This window comes from Melampsora larici-populina (assembly GCF_000204055.1).
Source record: "Melampsora larici-populina 98AG31 unplaced genomic scaffold MELLAscaffold_17, whole genome shotgun sequence".
Lineage (NCBI taxonomy): Eukaryota > Fungi > Basidiomycota > Pucciniomycetes > Pucciniales > Melampsoraceae > Melampsora > Melampsora laricis-populina.
Genome location: NW_006768781.1, coordinates 1,550,139 through 1,575,447, shown reverse-complemented (window position 1 = coordinate 1,575,447; position 25,309 = coordinate 1,550,139). Strand labels below are relative to the sequence as shown.

Here is a 25,309-nt window from a genome sequence, read left to right as displayed (position 1 = left end):
TTGTTATATCGTCATCATGAGTTTTCAGTGTGTGTCTTGGTATCTATATACTAGCAAAGAAACACATGTTTGAAGAATCAAATCTGTAAACATCTTGACGCGAATTCAGCTGATGTAAGTTGGTCGCCTGATATACTTTTTCACGCTTGAGATGTGTTTTGGCACAAAGTCACACCAAGCCAAAAAGGTGTTTATGAGTCCAACTAGATTTCCTTCCAAACTCTACAAACGACTCGGACCACCTTTTCTTGTCCTTCAAGACTGTATTAGAGATCCTTACTTGCCCAGTTGAACATTTGTCAAAAATAACAAGCAGGCTGTTTGTGAATTACAAGCTCAGACATTGTAAATTCAAACAGAGCATCTTGGAAAAGTGAAGGACAATAACATAAAGATGAATGATTTCTAAAGCAGGACTATAGCTCACAAATCCCCATCTTTGGCCCATTCTCATGCGTGAAAACTTAGCGCACAGCTCATTGGGATAGACAAGGTCTTTTTTCTTTCGAAGGCTAAATGCAAAGATTGAATTCAGATTAGATCTATCATAGGCTTTATCATAGAATACCTATGTATATATCTGATGGAAATAATCAGATTACTCTTTGAACAATCAAATCAAGATTCACAATGGACGTCAAATCGAAGCAGAAAAAGGCATGCTACCTTTTGGCAAAGTTGATAATAGATGTTAAGCTTTTGGACTAATTCCTGTGCTTCATTTCTGATAATTGGATGTACATACAGTCATATGTTTTATTAGTGGACGAATGTCAAATCATTCCTTTTTTGTATAAGTATTTATATGTCTGAGAGACATCTCACTAGGAAAGGTGTCCATGCTAAAGTACTTTGATGTCGGCTTCAGATTTCGATCTTCTGTTTTGAGTTTCTTGATCTCTTTGTTCCCGAGCTGCTCGCTTTTTTTCGCCAATGGTGATGGTTCCATGCATCCTGTCCAACGCCTCCAAGTAGCTCGCAGGGACTGCCAAATCATGAACCAACAAGAAGGTTGGTTTAGAGATTCCGAGCACACATACGACACAGTGTCCGGGACGAAGAAAGCGAAGACTGACAGTGATCATGTACAAAAGGCAAAAAAGTTCCAACAATCTCCATGCTGAGTTGGACAAGGTCTCGAGGGAAGTTATACTGCGATTCTTCTTTGAATCGTGAGAACTGGTATGCTGCTTCATCTTCTGATTTGCACGCAATGGATTCGAACCCGACTGGAGTATCGTCTATTGAGTGAAAGGGTTTTCTGCCGTTGGGCTGATGATATTCTTCCAAGTCGGTATTCATCAGTCTCAGTCCACGTGACGTGTGGGGGGAAGTACGCAGGTCCCAAAGGAACTTTCATGTTGAGGGGCAGGTTGAATTGGTCAATTTTGATGACTTGCCTTGAGATCAACTCTAATACCAATCGCTGCGTATGAGAAATAACTCGCGTCTTGCAGAGCCCCACGGAGCTCTCGATTATCGGCATAGCCGGGTGGGACATCTGGAAGATTCGATGGAAAGGATAAGCAATTCGCGGAACGGAATCCAGGTCATAGAAAGATACGTATTACTCACGAGTCACAATGTCTCCAACCCAACTAGAACGAGAACGATTGGCAACACGCCATAATTGACGACCCCGATTGACCGGCCTGTTCAAATTATAATCAAACCTTGACGCCAATTTCGCATCACACACTCGAGGTGTGCCAAAAGTGTAGGCATCTCTGAGCACTATTTTGTCACCCAGGTCCTCCGGAGACTCGAGCATCCTGGCATATAACAAAGAGGCGATTCCTGCTCCCAATCTGCGTTTAAAGAAAGGGAAAGGAGGATACAAGAAGTGAGTCACCGGATAAAACTAGGAGTGGGATGCGCAATTTACGAATGTCCTCCGATGAAAAGATTAGTCTTTTTGGCATTATCCCGCCATGCGACCCCTGCGATCTCTTCGATTAGCTGCAGTATTCGAACTTCCCAAAATTAAGAATTTGGATATGTAAATGAGTTGATACGGTTTGCGCAATGCCTAGTCTTCAAAAGTTGAGATCTTACAATATGGAAGAACCTTTTGTCCAGAGTTTTTCGCTGGAAATAAGGCGTCGTAGAATCCCTCATGAGCCATACCGGCACCAAGAAAGTCGGAGCATGACTCAAAGCTAGCAGTGGCATCCATCACCCATTCGCCAAACGCATCTAGACTAGTACCCTTCACGACCAACACAATGTATGGTTGCTGGTCATGGGAGAGAACATTTGGGTCGATTTGATAGAAAGCCCCGATGAAGGGTCCTGACAGCGAGCGGAAGTCTGACCACGCTCCAAGAATGTGTGTTAGATGCATCAAGTTGGAAAACGGAATGAAATACGTGATAGAGTAGAAAAAAGAGGCCTGGGAGGATTGAAGCACGGAGCGAATGAGCATACCTGCTATTGCAATAAAATCTAGTCCCCACTCATCTGCGATTCGAAGCATAGGCTCCTCACTTTTGAGTAAGAAGACCAACTCTTCATTAGGGATGTTGTGAGATAAACTGGCTTCGGCTGCTTTTTGAACAAAGGCGGTATTGCGCTCATAAACAACAGCACACATGAGTAAGATAGCTCTGGCAACATCAATATCGAACTTGAGAGGTTTGTCAGATTCTTCCAAATATTGATCAAGTCCAGGGCGATCTTCTACGTATGATTTAAAATTTCCCGCAAACGTTGCCCGTGCGTTTGAAAACACGTCTCGCTTCCGGGTAAAGATGTCTAATGTGTCAAGGTCAACTAATCAGTTATCCAAAGACTGTAAATTGAGAGGACAGATCAGAAGGGACTTACTGATGTTAGCCCAGTTTATCACAGACAAACCATCACCGTGTTCGTGGCCTATGTTTGAGACCCATTTCCTTACACGAAAGATTTTGACTTTCGTGTAGACAGGTCAATATTAGATATTTTCCAAGAACAAGTGAAAGAACCATAGAGTCTCCATGAGCTTTAATGCATGCAACAAAGAGTTCGGAAAAGAAGATACTATCACTGACAAAGGAGGAAAAGCCAGTTCGAGAAGAATAAGGCAGTATACACAGTTCCAAAAAATAACACCTCGTATAACGTATCAAAAGGTCGAGTGATGAACGATAGAGGTTGTCCACACAGTAAGATGAAGTTACGAAACAGTAATCTGATGGTAGAGACAAAGAGTAAATTAGTTGGATTAGATTTAATCCTGGCCGACCATGTATCGCGCTCTTTGGCAGATGTCGCAACATCTTTAGCATGTTGCTTCAAAATCGATTGCTGCAAATGAGTCAAGTCGTCATAAATCTAAGACACATCAACCAAAACCACGATCGAAAATGTTTTTAGTGAGGAAGGCTTGTAAGTAAAACTGATACGATGGATTGTGACGTGCTTACTTGTACAAAGTAAGAGTTCTCTGCTACACCTAAGATATTTCCACCACGTTTTGCAATCTCTTCATTTATCTCTCGCGCTGGGTCATCGTCATATAAGAAACGATATCTAGAGCCTATACGGGGAAGTTTGACTCGATGGGTTTTTCTCTTCTCCCATGATTCTGATAAGGAAAGGGTTCTCATCTGAATGAATCAAGCTGTAGTAGGACAAGATCTGGTGGTGAAGTTCTTTAGGCAATCACGATAGGAATCCTGAGACTCGACGAAAATATCTGAGCACACAGGCGAGGTTCTAAGCTCAAGTAGTGAGAGTCTTTATATAAGGCACTGGGGGATAAGAAATTCGGTCAACAAGGAAATCAAAACTGAAATCATGATCTTATAGTCCAGAGTCAAACTCACTTCTGTCTAAGCAATTCTCTCTGGCTTTGATATCATTCGATCATCAATTTACAATCCATCAATGAAGTGGCTTAAATAACTTGGGCCATCAAGATCCAAGTCATTGTCAGCCAAGATTCAAAATCCGGTCGACTTACCAATCATATGACTGTTTGTTCCTGGCTCAAGATTCAAAGACATCAATATGATTTAACCAGGGATCGTTCATAGAGGCTGACTGAAAACAGGCTTACCACTTCTTAAGACGCGTTCTACATTCGATTCTTATAAACTCGTGATGCCTGTAAACAAAACTTTTTCAGAACGTGCCTATCAGACACTGGATGAGAAAAATCACGAGATTCGTTTGACTGACAATCAAGGTGGAGAGAACAAACACAGCGTGAGTGATGATCTTTTTGTTGATTTGATCATCAGGTCAGGATTGTGGTTGAACAAGGTGCTTTGAAGTCGAGTGTGATGTCATAGTCACTAAATGAGCTCGAATGAAGCAAAACTGACTCGGAAACTTCGTATGAAGTGATTCAAGATGGCTATCTAAGCCTTGATTGATTGGTCCAAAATCACGTGTAAATCACTATCAAAGACTTCATTCAAGTGACTTTGGAACAACAGGTATTTATCAAGAAGTCTTTTGAAAGGATAGTTCAGCAGGCTTGTGAGTTGAGGTAAATGAGGTAGGATCATGTGACTCGAGCATTCCAACAGTCTCAAGTTGATGATTCTATCCCTACCATCACGCTTTTTAGAATTGGATTGTGTAAACAAGCGATCAGATTGGATCGCATGGTGTCTGTTCTATGATGCAAGCATATGCAAAGATATTAAAAGAAAATGTGATGTTACTGCACAGTATGATACAATACATTTACGTTGGAATAGAATTGCACTTAATACCACTCCAGCACCGAAACCAATACCGGTTTTGACGATTGCATTGGCAACACACACATCCGTCTACAAACAGAGTATCATTTCATACGTAAGTTGAATTGAAATTATTCATGCATTTAAAGTCTATCTCATCAGTTTGCTTCACCTGTTCGGATAGAATGTTTTCACTGGTTGAAGGTCGCGAAGCAGCCATTTTGTCCAAGAAGATGAATATGTTTCTTTTATTTTAGGTCTATTATTAATTGGACCGAATTAACTTGAGAGCCGGATTGTGAGGATGTTGTGGGGTCGGCGATGTTGAGGTTGGCGAGTGTGAGAGTGGAGGTCAACTTGGTGGATGATGGGGTGTGGTGTGTCTAGAAAGGAAAGACTCGGGTGGGGTGTTTGATTTGATGCAAAGAGTTGTTTAAACCCATATGTACCTTACACATCTCACCTATGGCTACCCGAAGGCTGAGGCGAGCTTCTCAACTTTGGTTCTCGATCAATTAAAAGTTTTCTTTCATTCTTCTCATCTGGCTCATTTAGCAGGCGGTTTCAACACCTATATCAGCAATATTTCATTCGATCGCCTGAACATCTCAAATGTCAATTGAAGCTTGAAGAGTTGGGAGCGTTTCCTCAACTCGCAGCGTAAAACTTGTTTTTGCTGAGCAACATGCGTCAATTCGGTTATGGAATTTGAATCCAATGATGACTGATCCTATTATGGTTTTTATCCAAACTCTCAACTTTGTCGACAACGGAACAAAAGATTGTGACGCAGGCACGAGGAGGGATTTTCGAAACTTATCTGGCGTATCGATGATTCCATGTACAAGAGGAAATCATCGAATTACGCAAGTCCTCAAATTAGATTCAGGTTCTTTGTGCTGTGTCATCCTTCCAGTGCACGAATTCGATTTTGGAATTCCAAAGTACAAATGACTGAACATATGATTAATTCCTATCTACAATCTCAACTTCAATGTCAAAGGAAGAAAGGATGTACTACGAAGGCACGAAAAAGAATTTGAAGAGTCTTTCTGCAGTCTAGATGATACTTTGTACTTTAGGTACGAATCTACTGGATGGAATCATAATCAAATCGAAGTTGCTTGAACGGATTTAAAGCATCCTTATCAGTAATACGTTTGTACATAATTAGATGTAGGACCATTACTGAATAAAATACAATGTTCAAAAATGTACAAGTTATCTCGGAGTATGGATCAGCCTAATGAAATGCATCATCTAAAACATACATTTCGCGAACGCGTCTCACTGAGAGCTCAGAGCGTATAGCCGAGCTGAGCCTGACCTGCAATAGCTGGACACCCTAAATGAAGATATGCGGGGTTGAGATCCCAATGCCTCTTGTTAAATATGAGTACACATCCAATATGATTTGTTGTGAATGAAACACATCTCTTATCTATTTCTCAAGTCACAGCGAAAGGTACTAATAAGCATTATCGAGATGATTGAGATCAAACGGTTCAGATATCCATGGTTCTGAATTTATAACCTAAACTGCACTTCTACACCAATCGAAATCAAAGTTAATCTAATAGATGAACAATAGCATTATAAATATTTTGAAGAATAATTCTTTAGAGGAAGAGGTCGAGGAGAACTAGGAAGACCGTAGTTTGATGAAAATCGAGCTGAAAAGTGTGGAGAAAGCAAACATCAGAGTCCGAGCAAAAGGAAACAAGCTTGAAATCAAAAGAAACTACATACCAAGGTTGACTTCAGAAGTTCAGGTTGAAGCGTGCCTCTAGATTTTGTTTTGGAGGAGTGGGTGTATAGCATTGGGAGGGGTCGGAGGAGGAGCTACTGGACCAAGCTCGTTATCTTTCTCGGTGACAGTAGAGAAACACAAAAACTCTCTGAAGATGTCAAAGGTTGTAAAAGCCAATTCTCACAATAACAACCTTATGATGAAGAAAGCAAGCTTGTAATTTGGTATCTTTGAAATCCCTATTCATTCGGTCACTTCAAAGCATTTGAAAAGAGATGTTGATAGATATATTTTGATTACAAATTAGATTGACAGAGAGAAGTAAAAGGAGCTCAGAGTGAGGGTATTTAAAGTACTAATTGATTCAAATATCGGCAACGACTCGATACGAATATTCAAAAAGTGAACTCCTACTCATCATCGCAAAACAAAACCAACAAGAACACATTTCAAATGAGAGAATGGAATGGTCACAAAAAAAGACTTTGAGATAAGGAAATCGATCAAGGAACATGTCGCCTGCCAAGTCACAAGAGAATTGGAAAGAGTCAAAATGATTAGATAAATCAAGATACATAATGGATTCGCGCTCAGAAAAGATAAAAGATGACAAATGAAGGCAGAGATAACATACCGAGATGAAATCAAGTTGAGCTCTTCAAACTTCACACGTTAAAAAAGGTCGAGGAGGATCGGGAAGACCGCAGTTTGAGGGACCTTCACCTAGAAGCAATTGAAGAGTTTGTTAGACTGGTTTATAAAATCATGAGAAAGAAGAAATGTAGGAAAGATAACATACCTAGATCAATTTCAACGAATTCGGCTGGAAGAGGGGTTGGAGCATCGGGAGGTTTCGGAAGAGGAGCTACTGGACCGAGTTCGATATCTTTCTCAGGAATAGTCGAACGCTTCTTTGGAAGAGTGTCGTAGCGAGAGTAAAGAACATGAGAATGGAAATAAGCCCAAGGAAGAATGATGTACAACTTTTTAGCGATGAGTTTAAGGATGAACAACTCTGGAACTTTGAAACGAGACATCTTGTGAGCGCCAAAAATCAAAAAGATAACAAAGAAGAAGTTCAACGGGAAGTAAAAAAAGAGGGTTTTTTGAAAACGAGGACCGAAGATCTTTTTAAAAGTTAACTTGGGGAGATTCATGATGAAAGAGAAATGGAAGAGAAGTGGGAAGAATTCAGGAAATAGTAAAGGTTTTTATGAAATGATATGTTGGTGTGGTGGTTGGTGTGGTGGTTGAGAGTCGTGGTGGTAGAGAGTCAGGATGAAGAGGAACGGCAATTAGAGAAAAGTAAGATATTTATACCCTATACATACAGCTTTGAAGCTGATCCACACGTGACATTTACACGGGGAAGCTGGCGTTGGAAACCTCGGCCTCAAAGATCAGCGCTTGGCCACGAAGTGGGTTCAAGTGAGTCCCATTACATACATTTCCTGATAGCTTCATATTCGTTGTGAACTCACTCTGAATCTATCCTTCTGTCCTCCAGAAATACATTTCTGAATTCGGAGGCGATCCATCCAAAGTCACCATATTTGGTGAATCGTGTGAGTAGAGATGAAGGACTCTTTTCTCAGAGACTACAACCCTGAATTTGTGTTATGCAAGTTAAGCCGGAGCGATCGCGGTCTCGTACCACCTTCTCATCAACAATGGTGATAACGAGGGTCTTTTTCGCGCTGCGATCTGTGAATCCGGTTCAGCCTTCCCGGTAGAAAGTAAGCCATCGAAACTTCAAAAGACTACAGTGTTCTCTTACTCATCGAATTCTTTTTCTTGAAAGCTTTATCTTCTGGCGCGGGTCAACCAATTTATGACAAAATAGTCAATTATACCGGATGTGCATCTTCATCAAATTCCCTAGACTGCTTACGTGCAGTAGAATATGAACATTTATTGTAAGCAATACCTGTTGTCGAATAATTCCCTAAAACATAGCTAATCAAACTCTGAACAACAGTGCAGCTGTGAACCGGATCCCAGGATTATTCTCGTCTGGATCATTTCCTTCGCCTTTCTCACCCTTCATCGATGGTAAGACCACCTTTTAGCCTTCATTTCGTTCAACCCTCATCCGCTTCCCCTACCCTATCTATCCTTGTATTGATTAAAACTATGATCGTTTTCAGAAGAATTTGTGACTGCAAATATCGACCAGCTTTTATCTGAAGGAAAATGTGCGCTTCCGCTTTTCACATTCACAACGTATGAGACAATTAAGATCTTGTTCGATATTCCCTAGACGCAAAGGTTCCACTTATCTCTGGTAATCAGGATGACGAAGGAACCCTGTTGATTCTGGGGCAGCTAAGCCGGCTGATTACCGAGGACGATGTAAGACAATGTATGTACAATTTTCTGACCCTTTCGATCCTCTTTCACATTTTCCTATCACTGTAGTTTACAATTAGTTAACTGGACTTTATGTAACAGACTTTCAGTATCTGTGTCCCAAGGCCAGTGAAACCGAAACGACTGAGATTCTCCAGCTTTATCCACAAGACATCACCCAAGGCTCACCATTCAACACAGGTATTTTAAATGCTATCACCCCTGGGTACAAACAATATGCTGCGCTCTTTGGCGATTTTACATTTCAGGTTCGGTTTTTCTAAAGTTTTCTACAACAAATTGGAAGCTGATGAATACAGAAATCATAGGCTTTTCGTCGGCTCACGCTTCGTACCACTCAATCAGTTATGCCTTCCTATGGGTACATTGACCGTGCAATGAAATTCACCCCCGTTGTAGGTATGTTATCGAATTACAAAAATGACCTGTTATGAGGCTACGTGTTGACTTTGAGAGATTAGGTACCGCTCATACTTTTGATCTCCTCGCTGTCTTTGGTATCATACCAGGGAGGAGGTCAGATGATTTCCAAGCTCGTTGGATCGCGTTCACCAACACACTCGACCCAAATTTTCCCGGGCTACCGTTGTGGGAACCTTACTCAAATGGAGCTCGAATCTTGGAATTTCAAGATACTGGATCAATTGGAATGGTGAAAGATGATTTTCGAGAGGAAGCTATGGACTATTACCTCAGCCGGTTGGACAGTTTTAGGATTCTTTCCGCCTGAAAAATTGGGTGCTCTTAAGTTTTTGTTTTATGGTAGGTTTGCTGCGGCTTGTAATATTGTCATCATGAGTTTTCAGTGTGTCTTGGTATCTTGGTGTAGTATTTACTAGCAAAGAAGCACATGTTTATGTGTTCTGGTACAAAGTCACACCAAGCCAAAAAGGTGTTTATGAGTCCAACTAGATTTCCTTCCAAACTCTACAAACGACTCGGACCACCTTGTCTTGTCCTTCAAGACTGTATTAGAGATCCTTACTTGCCCAGTTGAACATTTGTCAAAAATAACAAGCAGGCTGTTTGTGAATTACAAGCTCAGACATTGTAAATTCAAACAGAGCATCTTGGAAAAGTGAAGGACAATAACATAAAGATGAATGATTTCTAAAGCAGGACTATAGCTCACAAATCCCCATTTTTGGCCCATTCTCATGCGTGAAAACTTAGCGCACAGCTCATTGGGATAGACAAGGTCTTTTTTCTTTCGAAGGCTAAATGCAAAGATTGAATTCAGATTAGATCTATCATAGGCTTTATCATAGAATACCTATGTATATATCTGATGGAAATAATCAGATTACTCTTTGAACAATCAAATCAAGATTCACAATGGACGTCAAATCGAAGCAGAAAAAGGCATGCTACCTTTTGGCAAAGTTGATAATAGATGTTAAGCTTTTGGACTAATTCCTGTGCTTCATTTCTGATAATTGGATGTACATACAGTCATATGTTTTATTAGTGGACGAATGTCAAATCATTCCTTTTTTGTATAAGTATTTATATGTCTGAGAGACATCTCACTAGGAAAGGTGTCCATGCTAAAGTACTCAATTATATGACTGTTTGTTCCTGACTCAAGATTCAAAGACATCAATATGAAAGAACCAGAGATCGTTCTGAAGGCTGACTGAAAACAGGCTTACCACTTCTTAAGACGCGTTATACATTTTTTCAGAACGTGCCTATCAGACACTGGATGAGAAAAATCACGAGATTCGTTTGACTGACAATCAATGGGGAGAGAACAAACACAGCGTGAGTGATGAAGTTCTGCCTCATCTGATCAGCAGGTTAGGATTGTGGTTGAAAAAGGTGCTTTGAAGTCGAGTGTGATGTCATATCTGAGCTTTGATTGATTGGTTCAACATCACGTGTAAATCACTATCAAAGACTTCATTCAACTGACTTTGGTACAACAAAGATTTATCAAGAGATGTTTTGAAAGGATAGTTTAGCAGGCTTGTGAGTTGAGGTAAATGACGTAGGATCATGTGACTCGAGTATTCCAACAGTCTCAATTTGATGATCCCGTCCATACCATCACGCTTTTTAGAATTGGATTGAGTAAACAAGGGATCAAAATCGCATGGTTTGTATTCTATGATCCAAGCATATGCAAAGGTATCAAAAGAAAATGTGATTTTACTGCACAGTATGATATAATACATTGATGTCTTGGAGGGTTGCACCGATCTTGCACTATCAGTAGCACTTGTATGATTCTGTGTGATGAACAGAGAAATCATATAGACCCTGGAAATGAAAGATAGAGAGAGGAAAATTTCAAGAGATAGGGTGGGATGATATTATGACGAGTGAGTCGTGAGGTTGAGTGTAACATAACGTGTGATCGGAGAAATCTGAATCCACCGAGAAGGTAGCAATGGAAAAAAAGCAAAACCCAAAGAGATTGAAACAATCCCAAGAAATCCTTCTTTCAATCCCACGTTCTTTCCATCAAGACCGAGCTCTTTTAGCAGGCATCGATTTCTTCTCTTTACCAGCGACTTTCTTTCTCTTACGTTCGACAGCATTTTGTAACTTGCGTTTATCTTGAGATAAGTGATCAAATCGATCAGCCAGAATAACTTCCTTCTGTTCCTCTAACAAAACGTCACAATAAGATACCAAAGCTTTAGTTAAAAAAAACTCTTAAAACTCAAACCAAATCGTGACATCAAATTGAAAAACTTACTTTTCTTAAGATAAAATGGATTCTTTCCATCCTGTTGTTTAGCTTTTTCTTCAGTTTTCCATTTCTTTAATGCTTCTCTTTCTCTTTCGATCTTATCATTTTGAATTTCAAAATTTTCGGCTCTTCTTAAAGATTCTTCCGTTCGTTTTAATTCGATTTCTGAGATCGTACCAGGTTTAGATTTAGCTTTTTGATAGGTTTTTCTCAACGTTTCTAATTCTAATTTTCTTTCGGTTTTTAAAAATCCATAGGATCTTGAATGTAAGCTTGGATCGATGGCTCCAGATAATGAATCGAATCTTGGATCTCGTCTTTCTAGCTTCGGTACTGAGACTACTGTTCTTCTTCTCGTTACAGATCTTTTACTTGACATTACCATGGGTGCATGTTTATTGGTTCGTTGTTGTATTCTAGGATATGAAGATGATGGATTTGATTCAGGTTCGGGTTCAGGTTCAGATTCGGATTCAGATTCAGAAGATTGTTCAACTTTTTTGATTAGTTTTGCTGGCTTTGATGGTTTTGTTTCAGGTTTGGTTGATTTCTTGGCTTGTTTTTGGGATTTGAGAAGAGCTCCGATTGATAGATGAGCTACTGGAGCTAAAGATTTAGGAATTGAAAAGTTTGATATCAGTAAGAGGTTCATGAAGAAAGAGATACAGTGATCAACAAAAGAACATACCTGGATGATCTGATTGCTTTAAAGGAACAAGTAAATTCAAACAAAAACAAATCATACATTATGGCAATTAGCAATGTATAAGTAATACTTTAAAGATCACATACTGACACTATCATCATCCTCATTAGAAAAAGTACCATCTTCTAGTTCACTTTCAGCAATATATCTTGACATCTTTCGATCTTCTTCAAATTTATCTTCTGATTCATGTTCGAGTATTGATGAATCTGTTTCACTTTCATGATTACTTTCAGTATCGTGTTCTTCATTTAGAGTCACTCGTTTTGATGTTGATGGTTTTGGCATCTTTTATTGAATAACCTGCAGATCTGAAGAGGTTTGCCCAAAATTCGCTGGTCGTCTGTCACAACTCACAAAATGGTTTGAAACTGTTTGGAGCCAAGTTCATGGGTATGGGTTTAGGAAGGTATCTGCTGCGGACCTCATTTTACAGTTTAAATGTTTGAACAGTTCACCACATTTTTTTGGAACCCCGACCATTTTTCAACACTCAACTCAATTCGAACCACTCAAATCAACCGACCTGAACTTTATCATTTACCAAAACGAATCCAAAGGAAGAGTACGAAAACAACCAAAACCGAGCTCAAACAATTTACAAAAGATGGAAGAACCTATTCAACTTAATCCAAGACAACAATCTAAATCAAAAGAAGTCCAAAGAAAAGAATCAGAAGAAGAGAAATTCGATGTAGCAGATTTCCAAGCGAAATTAGATACATCACTTGGAAATTTATATCGATTAGTAGATTCATGGATCCCACCCAACCTACGTACTACTACTGCTCCATTATCTTCAAGATCATTTGAACCACTTAAACCTGCATTACAACCTAGGTTAGTTATTTTTTGGCTTCCTCATACGACGATTTATGGAATGGTTTGTTTCGAATGTAATTTATCTTTTTTCTGGTTAGTTTAGATTAGGTTTAGGAGCTAAACCAAAACTATCTGAAATCACAAGTTCTAATCAACTACGAAACCAATTGTTAAAACGAAAATCATCCAACAGATTTGGTGAAGATAGCAATTCGGTTTCAGAAGAATTAAAAAAAGAAGAAGAGGAAGAGGATCAAGATCAAGATAGTAGAACGAAGATTTCATTTGGTTCTAAAGATTTGGTTGTAGATCGGTTCTTACCTAGATCTAAAATTAAATCGATAACTTTATCTGATCTAGAAGAGAATCCTTTAAAACTTTCTAAAAAACAATTAAAGAAACGTAGGAAACTTGAAAAACTTTCTGAAATTAATCCAACAAACCCAAGAACAGACGAAAATGATGAGGTGATTGTTACTTTTATGTTTTTTTTTTCTTTGGTGAATGTTTTGGTATTGATGTTTTCCTTCTTTTTTGGGGGTGGGTTTGGGTTTGATAGGTCTCATCTTGTTTACAAACTGAAGTATCTACTTCTATGCGTACTACTCCTGATACTGAACGAACCCCATCTCTTACTGAAAGTTCATCACAATCAATATCATCAAATACGAACAACCAACCAAAGAATGGTGAAACAAATACACTTAATCCTATGATTTCGAATCTAGTCACCAAACCACAAAAAGAGGTAAAGTTTCTTACTTTGAAGATTTATCAGATTGTTTGATCTTAATACATACTGATCAATTTGTGATCCAAAAAAACATAAACTTCGTTTTTTCTCTTTTTCTTTGACTTTGATAGATCTCATTAATTTCAAAAACAAATCATTTAACATCAATACCTTCTACACCGGAATCAGATATCCAAAAAACAAATCCATCAAATCCTATAACACTTACCAAACAACAAATCAAAAAACAACGAAATAAACTTAAGAAGAAATTAAAAAGACAAGAATTAAAAGATTTAGAAGAGAAATCGAACATTGGAGAACATCAAAAATGAAGTTTTATATGCTTGGTTTCTTCTAGAAATGAATTTTTTGTAGATATGATTTCCAAAAAAAATTAAGACAAGAGACTTTTTTTTTTTGCATTTTTTTTCTGTTGCTTGATTTGGTTTCATTATATCTTGAAATTCTTTCATTTTAAGGGTTTTGGTTTACTTGATTAGAAGATTTTTCTTGAGTGATTATATAGATATATACGTAATGGAATTTTAATTGGTTTGGTTTGTGTTTGTGTTTCTGTGTCATGGGTGGGTGATTTGGAAGTTCAGAATACCTTCTTTGATGTGAATTATGAATTTGTTTCTTTAAATTTGTCTTTGGATTAGGTTTTCTAGGTATGGTATGATGAAAAAGAATTCAAGAATCTTTTCTGGGATATAATGTTTCTTTCATTTGAAGCTTTTTTATTTCTTTGGATGATGAGTTGTGAGGATTGTAATATAAGATGTTGATGTGATTCAAGACTCTCAAGTTTAAAGAGCTGAAGCTGTGAACACTGCAATCACAAACAAAAAGATGACAAATGTTGATGTAATCAAGCTTAATCCAAGTTTTTTTATGGGATTGAGAAATTTATAATTCATGAGACTTGCTAAGTTTGGGAGTTCAATCGGTACAGTAGTAGATAGAGTCTACCATGTGCTAAACCTGATCACAGGCTCAGCCAGCCCTGAGCCCAATTGTTAGTAGTTTGTCAAAACAATAGTATGGGTGGAAACTGGGAAGAAAACCATGGCAAAGTATTTCTAAGAGTCTCTGTTATACCACTTTCACCAACTCCTTCTAGTACTCTTTTATACCCAACCATAAAACCTAGACCTTTCAACTCCACAGCACAATGGTCTTTTCTCTCCAGAATGAAAGCTCAGCAAGCATGTTGAGTAGCAGAAGCTGGATGATTGTGAGTTGACAATGATCATTCTATTGGGTTGGTAACTCTTACATCCTTATTGAATTGTTGCTGTTCTTTTTGAACTGTTACCGTTCTTTTTGAATTGTTCCTGCTGTTTTCTCAACTATCTATTCTGAAGCTTTTTTGATGGTCACTGTTCTTTTTCAAGAATTCAACTGAGCATCAGACCTTAAGGCATTAAAATCCAGAAAACCCCTTTTATTCAATAAACAGTATAGTACACTGATTCTGGATTTCAAACAGAAATGGATATGTTCTTGTCAGTATATCTGGTTCAGGATACCTGGAAGAGTGAGAGAGAGAAAAATTCTTGAAGATGCCCCTTTGCTGATGCTTGTACTGTGACCTACAAGGTGCAGCAAGACTCATGCACATTCTTTCCAAAACCACACTGGCCAGTTTTGATGAAATTTTAGATTCATACCAGACTGAGATTGAGGATGTCAGTGTGTTTGACTACCTAAACCCTTGAGTCAGCACAAGTTTTCTGCAAACATACCACAAGTATGCAAGCAGAATGACCCATTTTGAACCAGTCCACACATGATCATGCTTGAGGCTCTTGTTGGTCACAAAGAACTAATCTTTTCTTTCCACCAGATTGTGAGATGGATACTTCCAATCTGTTCACACACCAAGAAGCATGAGCTATTGTCAAGAATGTATCTGCTGTTATAATTGGTCAAATCTGGGTGGATAAGTCTTTCCAGAACTGTTCAAAATGATTCAATATCTTATTTTAGATTGGTATAACTCTGAAATTTGTTCTGAATATCAACAAAAGCTCAAAGACAAACAAGTTGAATCAGGAGATTTTGTATGAACGGTTCCTAGGAGAGGTAAATATGAAAGAGATTAGATTGAAAGAAGCACAAGAACATGCACAAGAAGATCAGAGACAAACCACAAGCATCTTACACCAAGAGAAGATTGCTGAAAAAAAAACAAAAGAAAAATGAGACACTTCAGTGTAAATACAGTTATTCAAGATGGTTGTGTCACACATTTGGACTTGTGCCATTTTGTGAAACATATTTAAAGATTTGAGTCATATTGTATATAGACTGTTCTGATATATGTTCTCAAGACCTGAGTGCTCTTTCATATGTAGACTGTTGTATCAGTTGACAAAGCTGGAGCAAAGTAATGTCAATACTTATCAACTTGTGCTTTATAATGAGCATGTTTGTACATACAAATGGAATGAGGATCAAAAACCATTTCATCAATTATTTGATCTTTATGCCTTTGAACTTTGAAAGAAATGATGTTATCAATCTGGTCAATCAATTTGAAATAAAAAAAACTAAACACAAAAACTCACTGAGTTGTTGTAAAAGTATTTAAGCCAAAAAAATGAATCACAAGATGAAAGTTGTTAGAAAACTAATGTCCAGCTCATGATCTAGCACTTGGGAATAGCAAAGAGTGTTTGATTACTTTGGACAGGTTTAGTGGTAAGTTTTTTCCAAGAATCGTGATCAATCTTGGTAGATGGATTTCATCATGAGAAAGACCAAAGATTCTTTGCACCATCATTGACCACTCCTTCCACATCCTCGGACCTCATAACACACCCGATATTCCTGTCTTGCATAGCATTATTGAATTCAAGAATTGAGCCAAAGTTTCAAAGAAAAAGCTGCATGTTGTATATCATGGTCCAGTCTTTGGTATTCTTACTTTCCTTCAAAGCATCAAAAGCATAATATGTGTTGTAGAATTGATGACTGATATCTTGAGGCACACCAGGTTCTTCTAATACTAGTGGTCTGGGCCACACTTCCATGGTCTGCTTGTAGAATCAAAAACATTGTACAGATAAACAACTTTAATTTAATTGTTTGGGACAAAGAAGAAAATAGAAACAAACTTCAAAAGGAATAAAATTGTGGCTGTGTGTGGTTTGTGGATCAGCTGCATCAACAAAGCAAAATCCTTTTGTGATTGAAGTTTGGTGGAACCCATAGAAAGTGCACTATCAGTTTAATGAAGGCCTGTTCCTTCAAATCTTCCCAGTGACAACTAATGACTTTACTACCCACATTCCATGTCCACATTATGTGAACTAAACCAGGAAGCCTAATGACATTTTTCAAGCTCTACTCTAGATGTGACATCAGTCATAGAAATCTTGTTGAAAGAATGATTCAAAGTTTAATCAAAATCTCATGTTACCTTCAATAAATTGTACAACACTCATTGAATTTTCTAATGTCTATTCCCATTTATGTTTCACACTGATCAAGCATTTCAGTAACTCTAGTGGGTGAGGTATCAGAAGTGCTTATCATCTTGAGCATGAGAATCTTTGGTTCATGCATTTTGATAGGCTCAACTGGTGGAGGTGATCTACTTGAGATTTTTAGATAGGTCTTTTTTGCCAATGTGTTTTGATTGATCACATTTGTAATGAATGCATTGCCTAGCTGAGACTTTTGAAGCAGAGTCCAGTGTTTATGTTCAATATCTTATTGAATTGGAATGATCAATTTCATATCAAAGGGCTCCTTTTGACTGGATTTGATACAGTTGACTAGATTCTTAACACTTGATAGATCCTTGGTTAGATGTTGAGGTAGAAAATAAATAGCCAAAAGATCCATGAGATATCTTTGTATTTTTTTTCAATTCAAGCATTGTATGTATATGTGATTGAATATCTATACTATCCAAGATCATTGAAGGTTATAAATTGTAACACTTGGAGCACCTTGACTTCACCATTTGAGCTGCAGATTTTCCAAGTGCTTCCATAGGTTCATGGTGTTTGTGATCAAGGATGTCAATCTAATGAAGTTGAGTTAATCATTCATTTGGTCAGATACCCAGGACCCTGCATGCAACAAACCCCATAATACTGAACTTTGTCATACTTTGGTTTCAAGAAATCTTGTTGTATGACAAAAAAAATTCATAAGGGCACAAGAACCCTCCACCAAAAGCCCAATGTCCTCCCCAACAGGGAAGCTGACATTAGGTGTAAGTCCCAAGGTGCAATAGTTGATCAACTTAGTTAAGTTAGGAATGGGAGTTTTCCTTGGTGCTCTTCAAACATGTATTATGTAAGGAACCTTTTTTTAAATGTGAGTTGATTGAAGTTTCAAAGAATATCAAATTGGGATTTTTTTTTTACATAAATGAATAGGGTACATACTCAAAGTGAGTATGTAACATAGTTGTTTGGCTTTTTTTCAAGTCTATGCGCGGCCGGCAATGTACTATTTTTTGCTACACGGAAACTTTTTGCTTTCGGTCAGTACGAGGCATGATGGAAATAAAATAGATGGCAAGGACGGGAAAAGTATGCATGCAGCATGGGGTCTTCAAACAGACTTACATAGTTCTGGACCCGAACATACTTTGTTTTCCCCGCCAAAGAAAGCAAACCAAAAAACTAAGTATGAAACGTACATACTCACTTGGAGTACATACCCTATATGATAATTTTTTTTTGTGAAAGAAAGTGTGATTGATGAATTGAGCTGAGTGTTAACAACCAGTTATTTTTCAAAAAGAAGTGCTTTAATTATTGAATTCGATTGAACTTTTCACTTGTGTTTCTCTACATACGGTCAACTGTTCCCTAGAGTAATACCAAGTTGGCCAATGTGATACTACTAACTAGTGAAATTGCTATTTGGAATTGTAAGTCTGTTTTTTTTTGCGAGAGTATAAAAAGAAGAGAAAGATTTGAAGATCGATTGGGATATAGTTTTTGAAATTTGTAAGTTTTTTAAAATAAATCCAAATTAAAATCCACCATCAATAGGGGGATCACTATTTATCAAGTTTCATGAATTATTACAATTTAAATTTGATTTTCATTTTTCAAAACTACTTACCCAACTGTTTCTTACTTTAACTTACATTTTATTACTATCGATCATCCATCTTCAAATCAAGCAATACCTATTCGATTGGCGATTCTTAAGCAAACAAAACCCTACATCCTTACTCGAATTCATCAGGCTCATCTCAAGAAATCCATCAACAACATTCAAGTCCCCCCATCAACACCTTGATCTTTTTGCTTTCTCGACTGATTCATTTGGTTTCGGTTACAGTTTGAATTATAATTTAGGTAAGTCTTGATGGTTTTCCTTTACTACGAACGAACCCACGAATGGGATGAGATGATGTTGAAGACTATGATGAGAATGAAGTGGATTTGTATGTTGTACATTAAGAAAACTGTGGAGGTTATCAAAGATGACATCATTCCGAAGCACAGTTTTTGGTTTTTTTTTTTTCTTTGATTTTGAAAACCAAGAATTCAGTTCGACTTCTTCAATTTCATCAACTTCTTCATCCTCATCGTCATCTTTCTGTTCACAATTTGATTTGATAATTGATCATTGACCATTGGAACTGTTTGATTCTCTACTTTCTCTTCTCTCTCCTCTGAATCGCCGCATACAGATACGAGTACGACGACAACTCTCAATTCACATCATCATCATCTTCAACCAACTTCAACTTCAAGATGACCGTCAGATCAGGTGGTCTTCCACTCTCAAATACCCGTACCAGTTTACCTCAAATTAAATCTAAATTCGATTTAGAACCTAATCCATTCGAACAATCTTTCAAAGGAAACTCATCCACTGATACTAATTCTTCATCAAATCATCATCTCAATCTCAATTCACCATCCTTTAATCATTTACTTAATAATTCATCATCATCAACTCAAGCTAATCATCATCAACTCAATCGTCATCGTAGAGCTCGTTCTTCTTCTCCTCATCATTCTTCTTCAAATCGCGATTGTCATCTCAGTCCTCCTCTCTTCCGTAACACTCCTGGTGGTTCTCTAGTCAAAGTCTCATTACCCGGTATCGCTTCTATCGCTTCTCCTGCTATTCTCAACAATCTGCCTTCTGATCAATCTAGGAAATCAACTTCACCTCCTTCGGTTTCAGCTTCATCCTCATCTCATCAATCTAATCCTCCTATCACTGCAATCTCTTCCTTTGGTTGGGGCTTCTCATCACTCGGTCAAGATTCTCTACGGACCGGTCCTCTCTCTCCAGCTCTTTTGAATGGTCCTGCTCGAAATAGTCTACCTACTCATACTGCTCTTAATTCTCTCATCGGACTCGGCACACCTACTAATGACGCATTCACCCCTGGCACTTCCGCTCTACTGGCGATCTTCTCTTCATCTACGTCTGATGCACCTCTCTCGAATACCATCACCTCTGATAACTCGCACACTTCCCCCGCTGCAATATCCTCTAGCCTTCCTAGTCATTCACAACCTACAACCATCTCTACATCATTGAATCTTACCAGTCAACCTCTTCAGCCTTCCAAATCTTCAATAGTCGAAGACTTGAGCTTAACTCGACCTTCATCCTCTCTTACCTCTCTACAACCTCCTCATTCATCTCCTCCGGCTATTTCTCCATCACTCTCTCTCAGTACCTCTCTACAATCATCTGATCGCAATTCAGTCCTTCCAACCTCTCGTCGGTCTCAATCAATTCTTCCGAATCCTCTCATCACATCCAATGATCATCTTTCTAAAGCTGTCACACCCATCTTGCCTCAACTTGGTCTCATCACTACCTCCGGTACTACTCCACTTCTTAACTCGAATACCAATGAGACACTCAATGAGTTTGATGGACCTCTACAAAACATGAAGAGAGCATCTGTTTCACCTGCCTTAGCTTCAACTAGACTACCCCTTCAACCGACCAATCACCCTCATCATCCCTCTGTTCCTCATCGACCTTCGACTTCCAAATCACCTGTCATGCCACAACCTGCTCATGTGCCACCTTTGGTTTATCCTCCGTATCTTGCTACATCTGTTGGAATCTTTGCACCTTCAACTAACAACACTCAACCTACCCCAACTTCTGCATCTTCAATTCCCCCCAATTCTATTTCAACTCTCGAATCCCCTCTATCAGCTCAAGCCAATCATAACTACTCCAACAACCCTCTGTACCTCTTGACAGCCGCTCATGACCGTATCGCTCATCATCAACAGCAAGAACAATTGATGGATGATGCTACTGTCACTGCCGCCAATGCACTCACTGGACTCGTCAACAGTCGAAGCGGAAGTCGTTACTCTTCCCCTGGCCCAGCCTCCTCATCATCCACACATCCTCATCCTGCCTACCTCAACACATCACCTCAATCGACCCAACATTCTCTCTATCCCCTCTCACATTCGCTTTCTCACTTACAACCACAGAGTAAAAATGGAATGCCAACGAGTTCTGTTCCCGGTCCAAGTGTACCTTATCAAATGATGCCAAGTAACGGGACTTCTAATATGATGATCAAAGGTGGTACTCTCTATTCGTCATCTTCAAGTTCTACAGCCATGAAACCATCGACCGAAACCTCGCCTTCAACACTGAATCCGAAAAACAATCGACGTACCAATGTAGCTCCTCCTAGTAGTAAGAAGAATGGAAAGAGGAAAAAAGAAGAAGAAGAGGAAACCAATCAACCTGATAAAGCATCACAAAAAGCACGTAAGGATACATTGGAATCTTATACGAATTATGATGAACCTATGAATGGGAATGGGAATGATAGTGATTCAGATGGAAATGATTGGGGTGCTGAAGATGGTGCAATGAATGATAGAGGTAGTGCTAGTGGGAAAGGAGGAGGTGGAGGAGGAGGAGGAGGTGGTGGTAAAGGAGAAACTGAGGAAGAGAAGAGAAAAAACTTTTTAGAGAGGAATCGACAAGGTATGAGAAAAGTTTTTTTTCTCCGAACCAAAATGAGAGAAGAACTGATTGATGGTTTTGATTTTGGGTTTTTTTCTAGCTGCATTAAAATGTAGACAAAGGAAAAAAGCATGGTTAGCGAATTTACAATCGAAAGTTGAAAGTTTAGAACGAGAGAACGAAGGATTAGAGATGACGATTGGTAGATTGAGAGAAGAGATTGAATCGATTCGATCGATCTTATTAGTTCATCATGATGAATGTGTGATTAGAGTAGGTAATGGGAATGGTAGAGAGATGAATATTGGAGAATTGATTAGAGGAGGGATCGGACAGGTTTTGAGAGGTGGTGGAGGAGTTCATCAGACTGGAACGGTTAATCAACAGAACCAAACTTTGACCATTCATCATGCTCAGGCTTCTCAACAGGGTGCTGGGCAAGGGTATGGGTATTAAGTTATCATTAGGTTTTGATTTTTACTTTTTCACTTTGGTTGCTTGGTGTCTTTGTGTTCTTTTATCTGTTGATTGTTTTTTTGCAAGGGAGAGAGGTGAAAAGAGTGATGAAATGTTTTATTTGATGGTTTGCTAGATTGTTGTGATTCGTTGTTTTTTTTGCTTTATATATCTATCTCCCTATATATATATATGAACATCTTCTTAAGGTATATAAAATTTGGTTTTGGTTTTGGTTTTGATTGTGATTTTGATATATATATATATAATGAATATATACATTTTGGAGAGCTTTTTTTTTGGTTGGGCTTGGTTTTTTGAAGGTTGTTTAGCAAGATACTAGATTGATATAAGAAGAAAAAAATTAAAATTAAAATCAGAATTGAAATTGAGATTCAGATTGGAATTGAAAAGAGGATATTAAAGTCATTCCAAAGTCTCTTGTCAATTCAAAATTTTAGTTGTAGGTACAGCTATTTCATTACAGCTGTTTGCAGAAAAAATGCCATTGTCCAGTTTTTTTATTTTTTTTTATTTTTTTAAGTTGCACTAAAAATTACCAATGCAGATTCTACACAAGAGCAGCTGTACAAGTCATGATGTGCTAATTGTTAAAGATTGTACAGAGTCTCCTCACCAAAGGTTGAAAAAGCTTGTGCATTTCAGATACAAAGGCAGCATTACTTGTGATCTTTCACAAACTTCACACCCTTGAAAAAGTTGAGTACAGCCTACTACAGCTCTTATTGTAGAATGTCTGTTGGTAATTTTTAGTGCAACTTAAAAAAATAAAAAACTGGATGATGGCATTTTTTCTGCAAACAGCTGTGTATGTTGGACATTGAGAAACAATAACAAAGTTTTTTACTACCTTTAAATAGATTAAACCTCAAAATTCACCAATGAAAAACAGACAATGAAGTGGTTGCTGTGTTTAAATCTAGTGAAAAATTGAAATTTCAAATTTATTATTTTTTCTCAATGTCCAAGATATAATGAAACAGTAGTACCTCCTTATTTACTGATTGGAATGTCACGAGAATGATAGGTTGTGTAAATTTGGAAATGTTTGTGCCTTTGGACCGGGTTTTGATTTTTGTCATATCACCTTCAATGTGATTGACATCATTACCGGTTTTCTAGTTTACTACTTCCTATTTACCATATCCTCATTCCCTCTCACTTGTAAAACCATCTCATTATCAAAGACTGTTATCATTAATTTAGTCTTAATTTTTAAATGTCTGGTGATGGCACAAGCTATGAAGCTGCTGCAAGGATTGTTGCCAAGTAGGCAGAGATTGGGAAAAATTATCAAGAGGCTGGAGGTTCCATTCATATATCCATGTTGGACATCCGAGGTCAATTCATTGAGGTTTTACTTGGTCTAAGTTTGCAATTAGATTGGTCAAGTTGGACAAAGATGTGGGAAGACCAATATTCAAAAACCTTCTTCCTGTATCAACAGTTACTCCGCAATCAAACAACAATAAACTTTTTATCTTTAACACAGAAGAGAACTAAATTTCAACCAAGTATCCCAAACAAAATATCAACAAAAAGATTCATGAGGTGCCTACCACATAACCTAATGCATAAATCATTTGAAGATGATACAAGAAGTAAGAAAATTGAGAGGGCAATTGGACATAAAAGGCTCACAATCCTCTTGCTCTCCTTAATTAGAATCACAACTGTGCTGTGCTTGTTGTGGCCAGAAGGTATTGAACCAATTGGCAACACCAAGGCTTCACTTGCTGTGCAAAGCCTCAGATTGAAACCCAAATACTGCCCACTGAGGCAGCTGTCATGATGAGGAATGAAGGTGAAACCTCACAGGGACATTCAGTCAATCTGAGAAATAGTGGCAATTGGGTAAAAGAATTTAATGATAAATTGGCTGATGCAGTGAAGAAGAAACTGACAACATACAAAGTGAAAGGGCATAGCTTTCTCTCACTGGGTTTTTAGTAACATTGTCACAGACAGTTTATGGCCCTACTTGATGTGAAATGAAAAAGAGTGAAAATAAAAGGGAACAAAACACAGACACTAATTTTGGGCTATGATGACATGTGATTGGTGCTTCAGAAGGATCAAAGGAATCTGTATCCACACCATACAGTGGCAGAGTTCAGGAGAGAAACCCTTAGACACCAGAATGATGATCCATTGAATCCTGTAAGACCCCCTTTGTCTATGTGATGATCAAACAGAGAAGAATTTGTCCCATGTGCAAGTGCCACATCCTTTGTGGCAAGAGAAACCAAGAATGAAAAACAGTAGAAAGAAAGGAAAAGAATAAAAAGGCTGGGTATTAAGATGAGTCACTGATAAGAATAGTGACTGCCTTGTTTGGGGTAGGTTTGACATGAAGTCAGACTTGGATTGACAAAAGTACTTCAGATGACATTTGGGCTTGGGTGTTGAGGTTCAGAAGTGAGGATGGTGGACACTTGATGCACCACAGAAGGGAATAAATGTCTTTTCAGCTTGGTGTATTACAGACAGCTAATCTACAACATATTGGATTCAGAGACTCTCATATAATAGACCTGCCAAAGGGGTGGGAGGGATCTACCACAACACGCCTGCATTTTCCTGGCAGTCAAGACAATCTTGGACAGGATGTTGTCCATCCAATGGTCAAGCTATCCTTTCTGTTGTTATATCAGTACACTCAGGACACTTATATTTGGTCTCTGTGACTATTTTCATACAGGCTGGGCCTGCAGCATCATAACAAGTGCCACATTTGATTTTAAAGCCACAAGCAACATCTTCAGAGGATTGCTTGTCCATGGAAACCTTACAGTGAACACAACTGCCACAGGAGGTCACTTGTGCTGGTCCAAGTAGGTGAAAAGAAGCAGCTTATATACATTTTCTGACTGGGATTTTGAGTGGCCTACTAGTGGACAAGTTGTATTCTTTGATCTATCATTCCAACAGTATTGAGATCAAGACAAACTAATAGTTCTATCATGTCAATTCCTTGTTACCTACATTCCAAAAATGTATTTATAATATACATCTGCATCCAATGAAATTAAGTGATCAATCTACCAGAACATGCTACATTGTCACTAGCCGCCATCATATCATCCACATGAACATGAACAATGCATTTCCCAGCAGAATCTTC

The 25,309-nt window shown here is 38.3% G+C and overlaps 8 protein-coding genes across 8 annotated transcripts in view; 5 read left to right on the top strand and 3 right to left on the bottom strand.

Annotated features, from left to right (window-relative positions):
* The window catches only part of MELLADRAFT_106432 (uncharacterized protein), a gene marked incomplete at both ends in the record, with an annotated part of 1,951 nt that extends 1,659 nt beyond the window's left edge, over positions 1-292 (top strand). The window contains 2 exons of the mRNA XM_007409787.1: positions 55-114; positions 170-292. Of these exons, the coding sequence (XP_007409849.1) occupies positions 55-114; positions 170-292 (183 nt within the window). The remainder of the gene's footprint in view (positions 1-54; positions 115-169) is intronic.
* A 550-nt stretch (positions 293-842) lies between these two features.
* Positions 843-3,590, bottom strand: MELLADRAFT_123891 (lipase class 3; the record flags this gene model as incomplete). Its single annotated transcript, XM_007409786.1, has 10 exons — positions 843-985; positions 1,077-1,341; positions 1,413-1,501; positions 1,576-1,808; positions 1,886-1,959; positions 2,069-2,310; positions 2,428-2,772; positions 2,827-2,913; positions 3,033-3,315; positions 3,408-3,590. The coding sequence occupies 10 exons, from the start codon at positions 3,588-3,590 to the stop codon at positions 843-845; spliced, it is 1,944 nt and encodes a 647-aa protein (XP_007409848.1).
* Positions 3,591-4,607: 1,017 nt separating this feature from the next.
* Positions 4,608-4,896, bottom strand: MELLADRAFT_86329 (uncharacterized protein; the record flags this gene model as incomplete). The annotated part of the gene is made up of 2 exons (XM_007409785.1): positions 4,608-4,766; positions 4,849-4,896. 2 exons carry the CDS (start codon positions 4,894-4,896, stop codon positions 4,608-4,610), a joined length of 207 nt encoding a protein of 68 aa, XP_007409847.1.
* Positions 4,897-7,797: 2,901 nt separating this feature from the next.
* Positions 7,798-8,146, top strand: MELLADRAFT_31298 (uncharacterized protein; the record flags this gene model as incomplete). The annotated part of the gene is made up of 3 exons (XM_007409788.1): positions 7,798-7,854; positions 7,934-7,991; positions 8,058-8,146. Coding segments are annotated over 3 exons (204 nt in total), but the record flags the coding sequence as incomplete, so codon positions are not given.
* Positions 8,147-8,329: 183 nt separating this feature from the next.
* MELLADRAFT_63115 (uncharacterized protein) lies at positions 8,330-9,526 on the top strand (the record flags this gene model as incomplete). The annotated part of the gene is made up of 7 exons (XM_007409789.1): positions 8,330-8,342; positions 8,410-8,478; positions 8,574-8,621; positions 8,687-8,788; positions 8,878-9,044; positions 9,105-9,195; positions 9,258-9,526. The coding sequence occupies 7 exons, from the start codon at positions 8,330-8,332 to the stop codon at positions 9,524-9,526; spliced, it is 759 nt and encodes a 252-aa protein (XP_007409851.1).
* Positions 9,527-11,262: 1,736 nt separating this feature from the next.
* On the bottom strand, positions 11,263-12,356 carry MELLADRAFT_86326 (uncharacterized protein; the record flags this gene model as incomplete). Its single annotated transcript, XM_007409784.1, has 4 exons — positions 11,263-11,438; positions 11,501-12,100; positions 12,183-12,198; positions 12,291-12,356. 4 exons carry the CDS (start codon positions 12,354-12,356, stop codon positions 11,263-11,265), a joined length of 858 nt encoding a protein of 285 aa, XP_007409846.1.
* A 451-nt stretch (positions 12,357-12,807) lies between these two features.
* MELLADRAFT_106427 (uncharacterized protein) lies at positions 12,808-14,090 on the top strand (the record flags this gene model as incomplete). Its single annotated transcript, XM_007409790.1, has 4 exons — positions 12,808-13,040; positions 13,126-13,489; positions 13,582-13,770; positions 13,887-14,090. 4 exons carry the CDS (start codon positions 12,808-12,810, stop codon positions 14,088-14,090), a joined length of 990 nt encoding a protein of 329 aa, XP_007409852.1.
* Positions 14,091-19,493: 5,403 nt separating this feature from the next.
* Positions 19,494-22,164, top strand: MELLADRAFT_106426 (uncharacterized protein; the record flags this gene model as incomplete). The annotated part of the gene is made up of 2 exons (XM_007409791.1): positions 19,494-21,729; positions 21,809-22,164. The coding sequence occupies 2 exons, from the start codon at positions 19,494-19,496 to the stop codon at positions 22,162-22,164; spliced, it is 2,592 nt and encodes an 863-aa protein (XP_007409853.1).
* Positions 22,165-25,309: the final 3,145 nt, after the last annotated feature.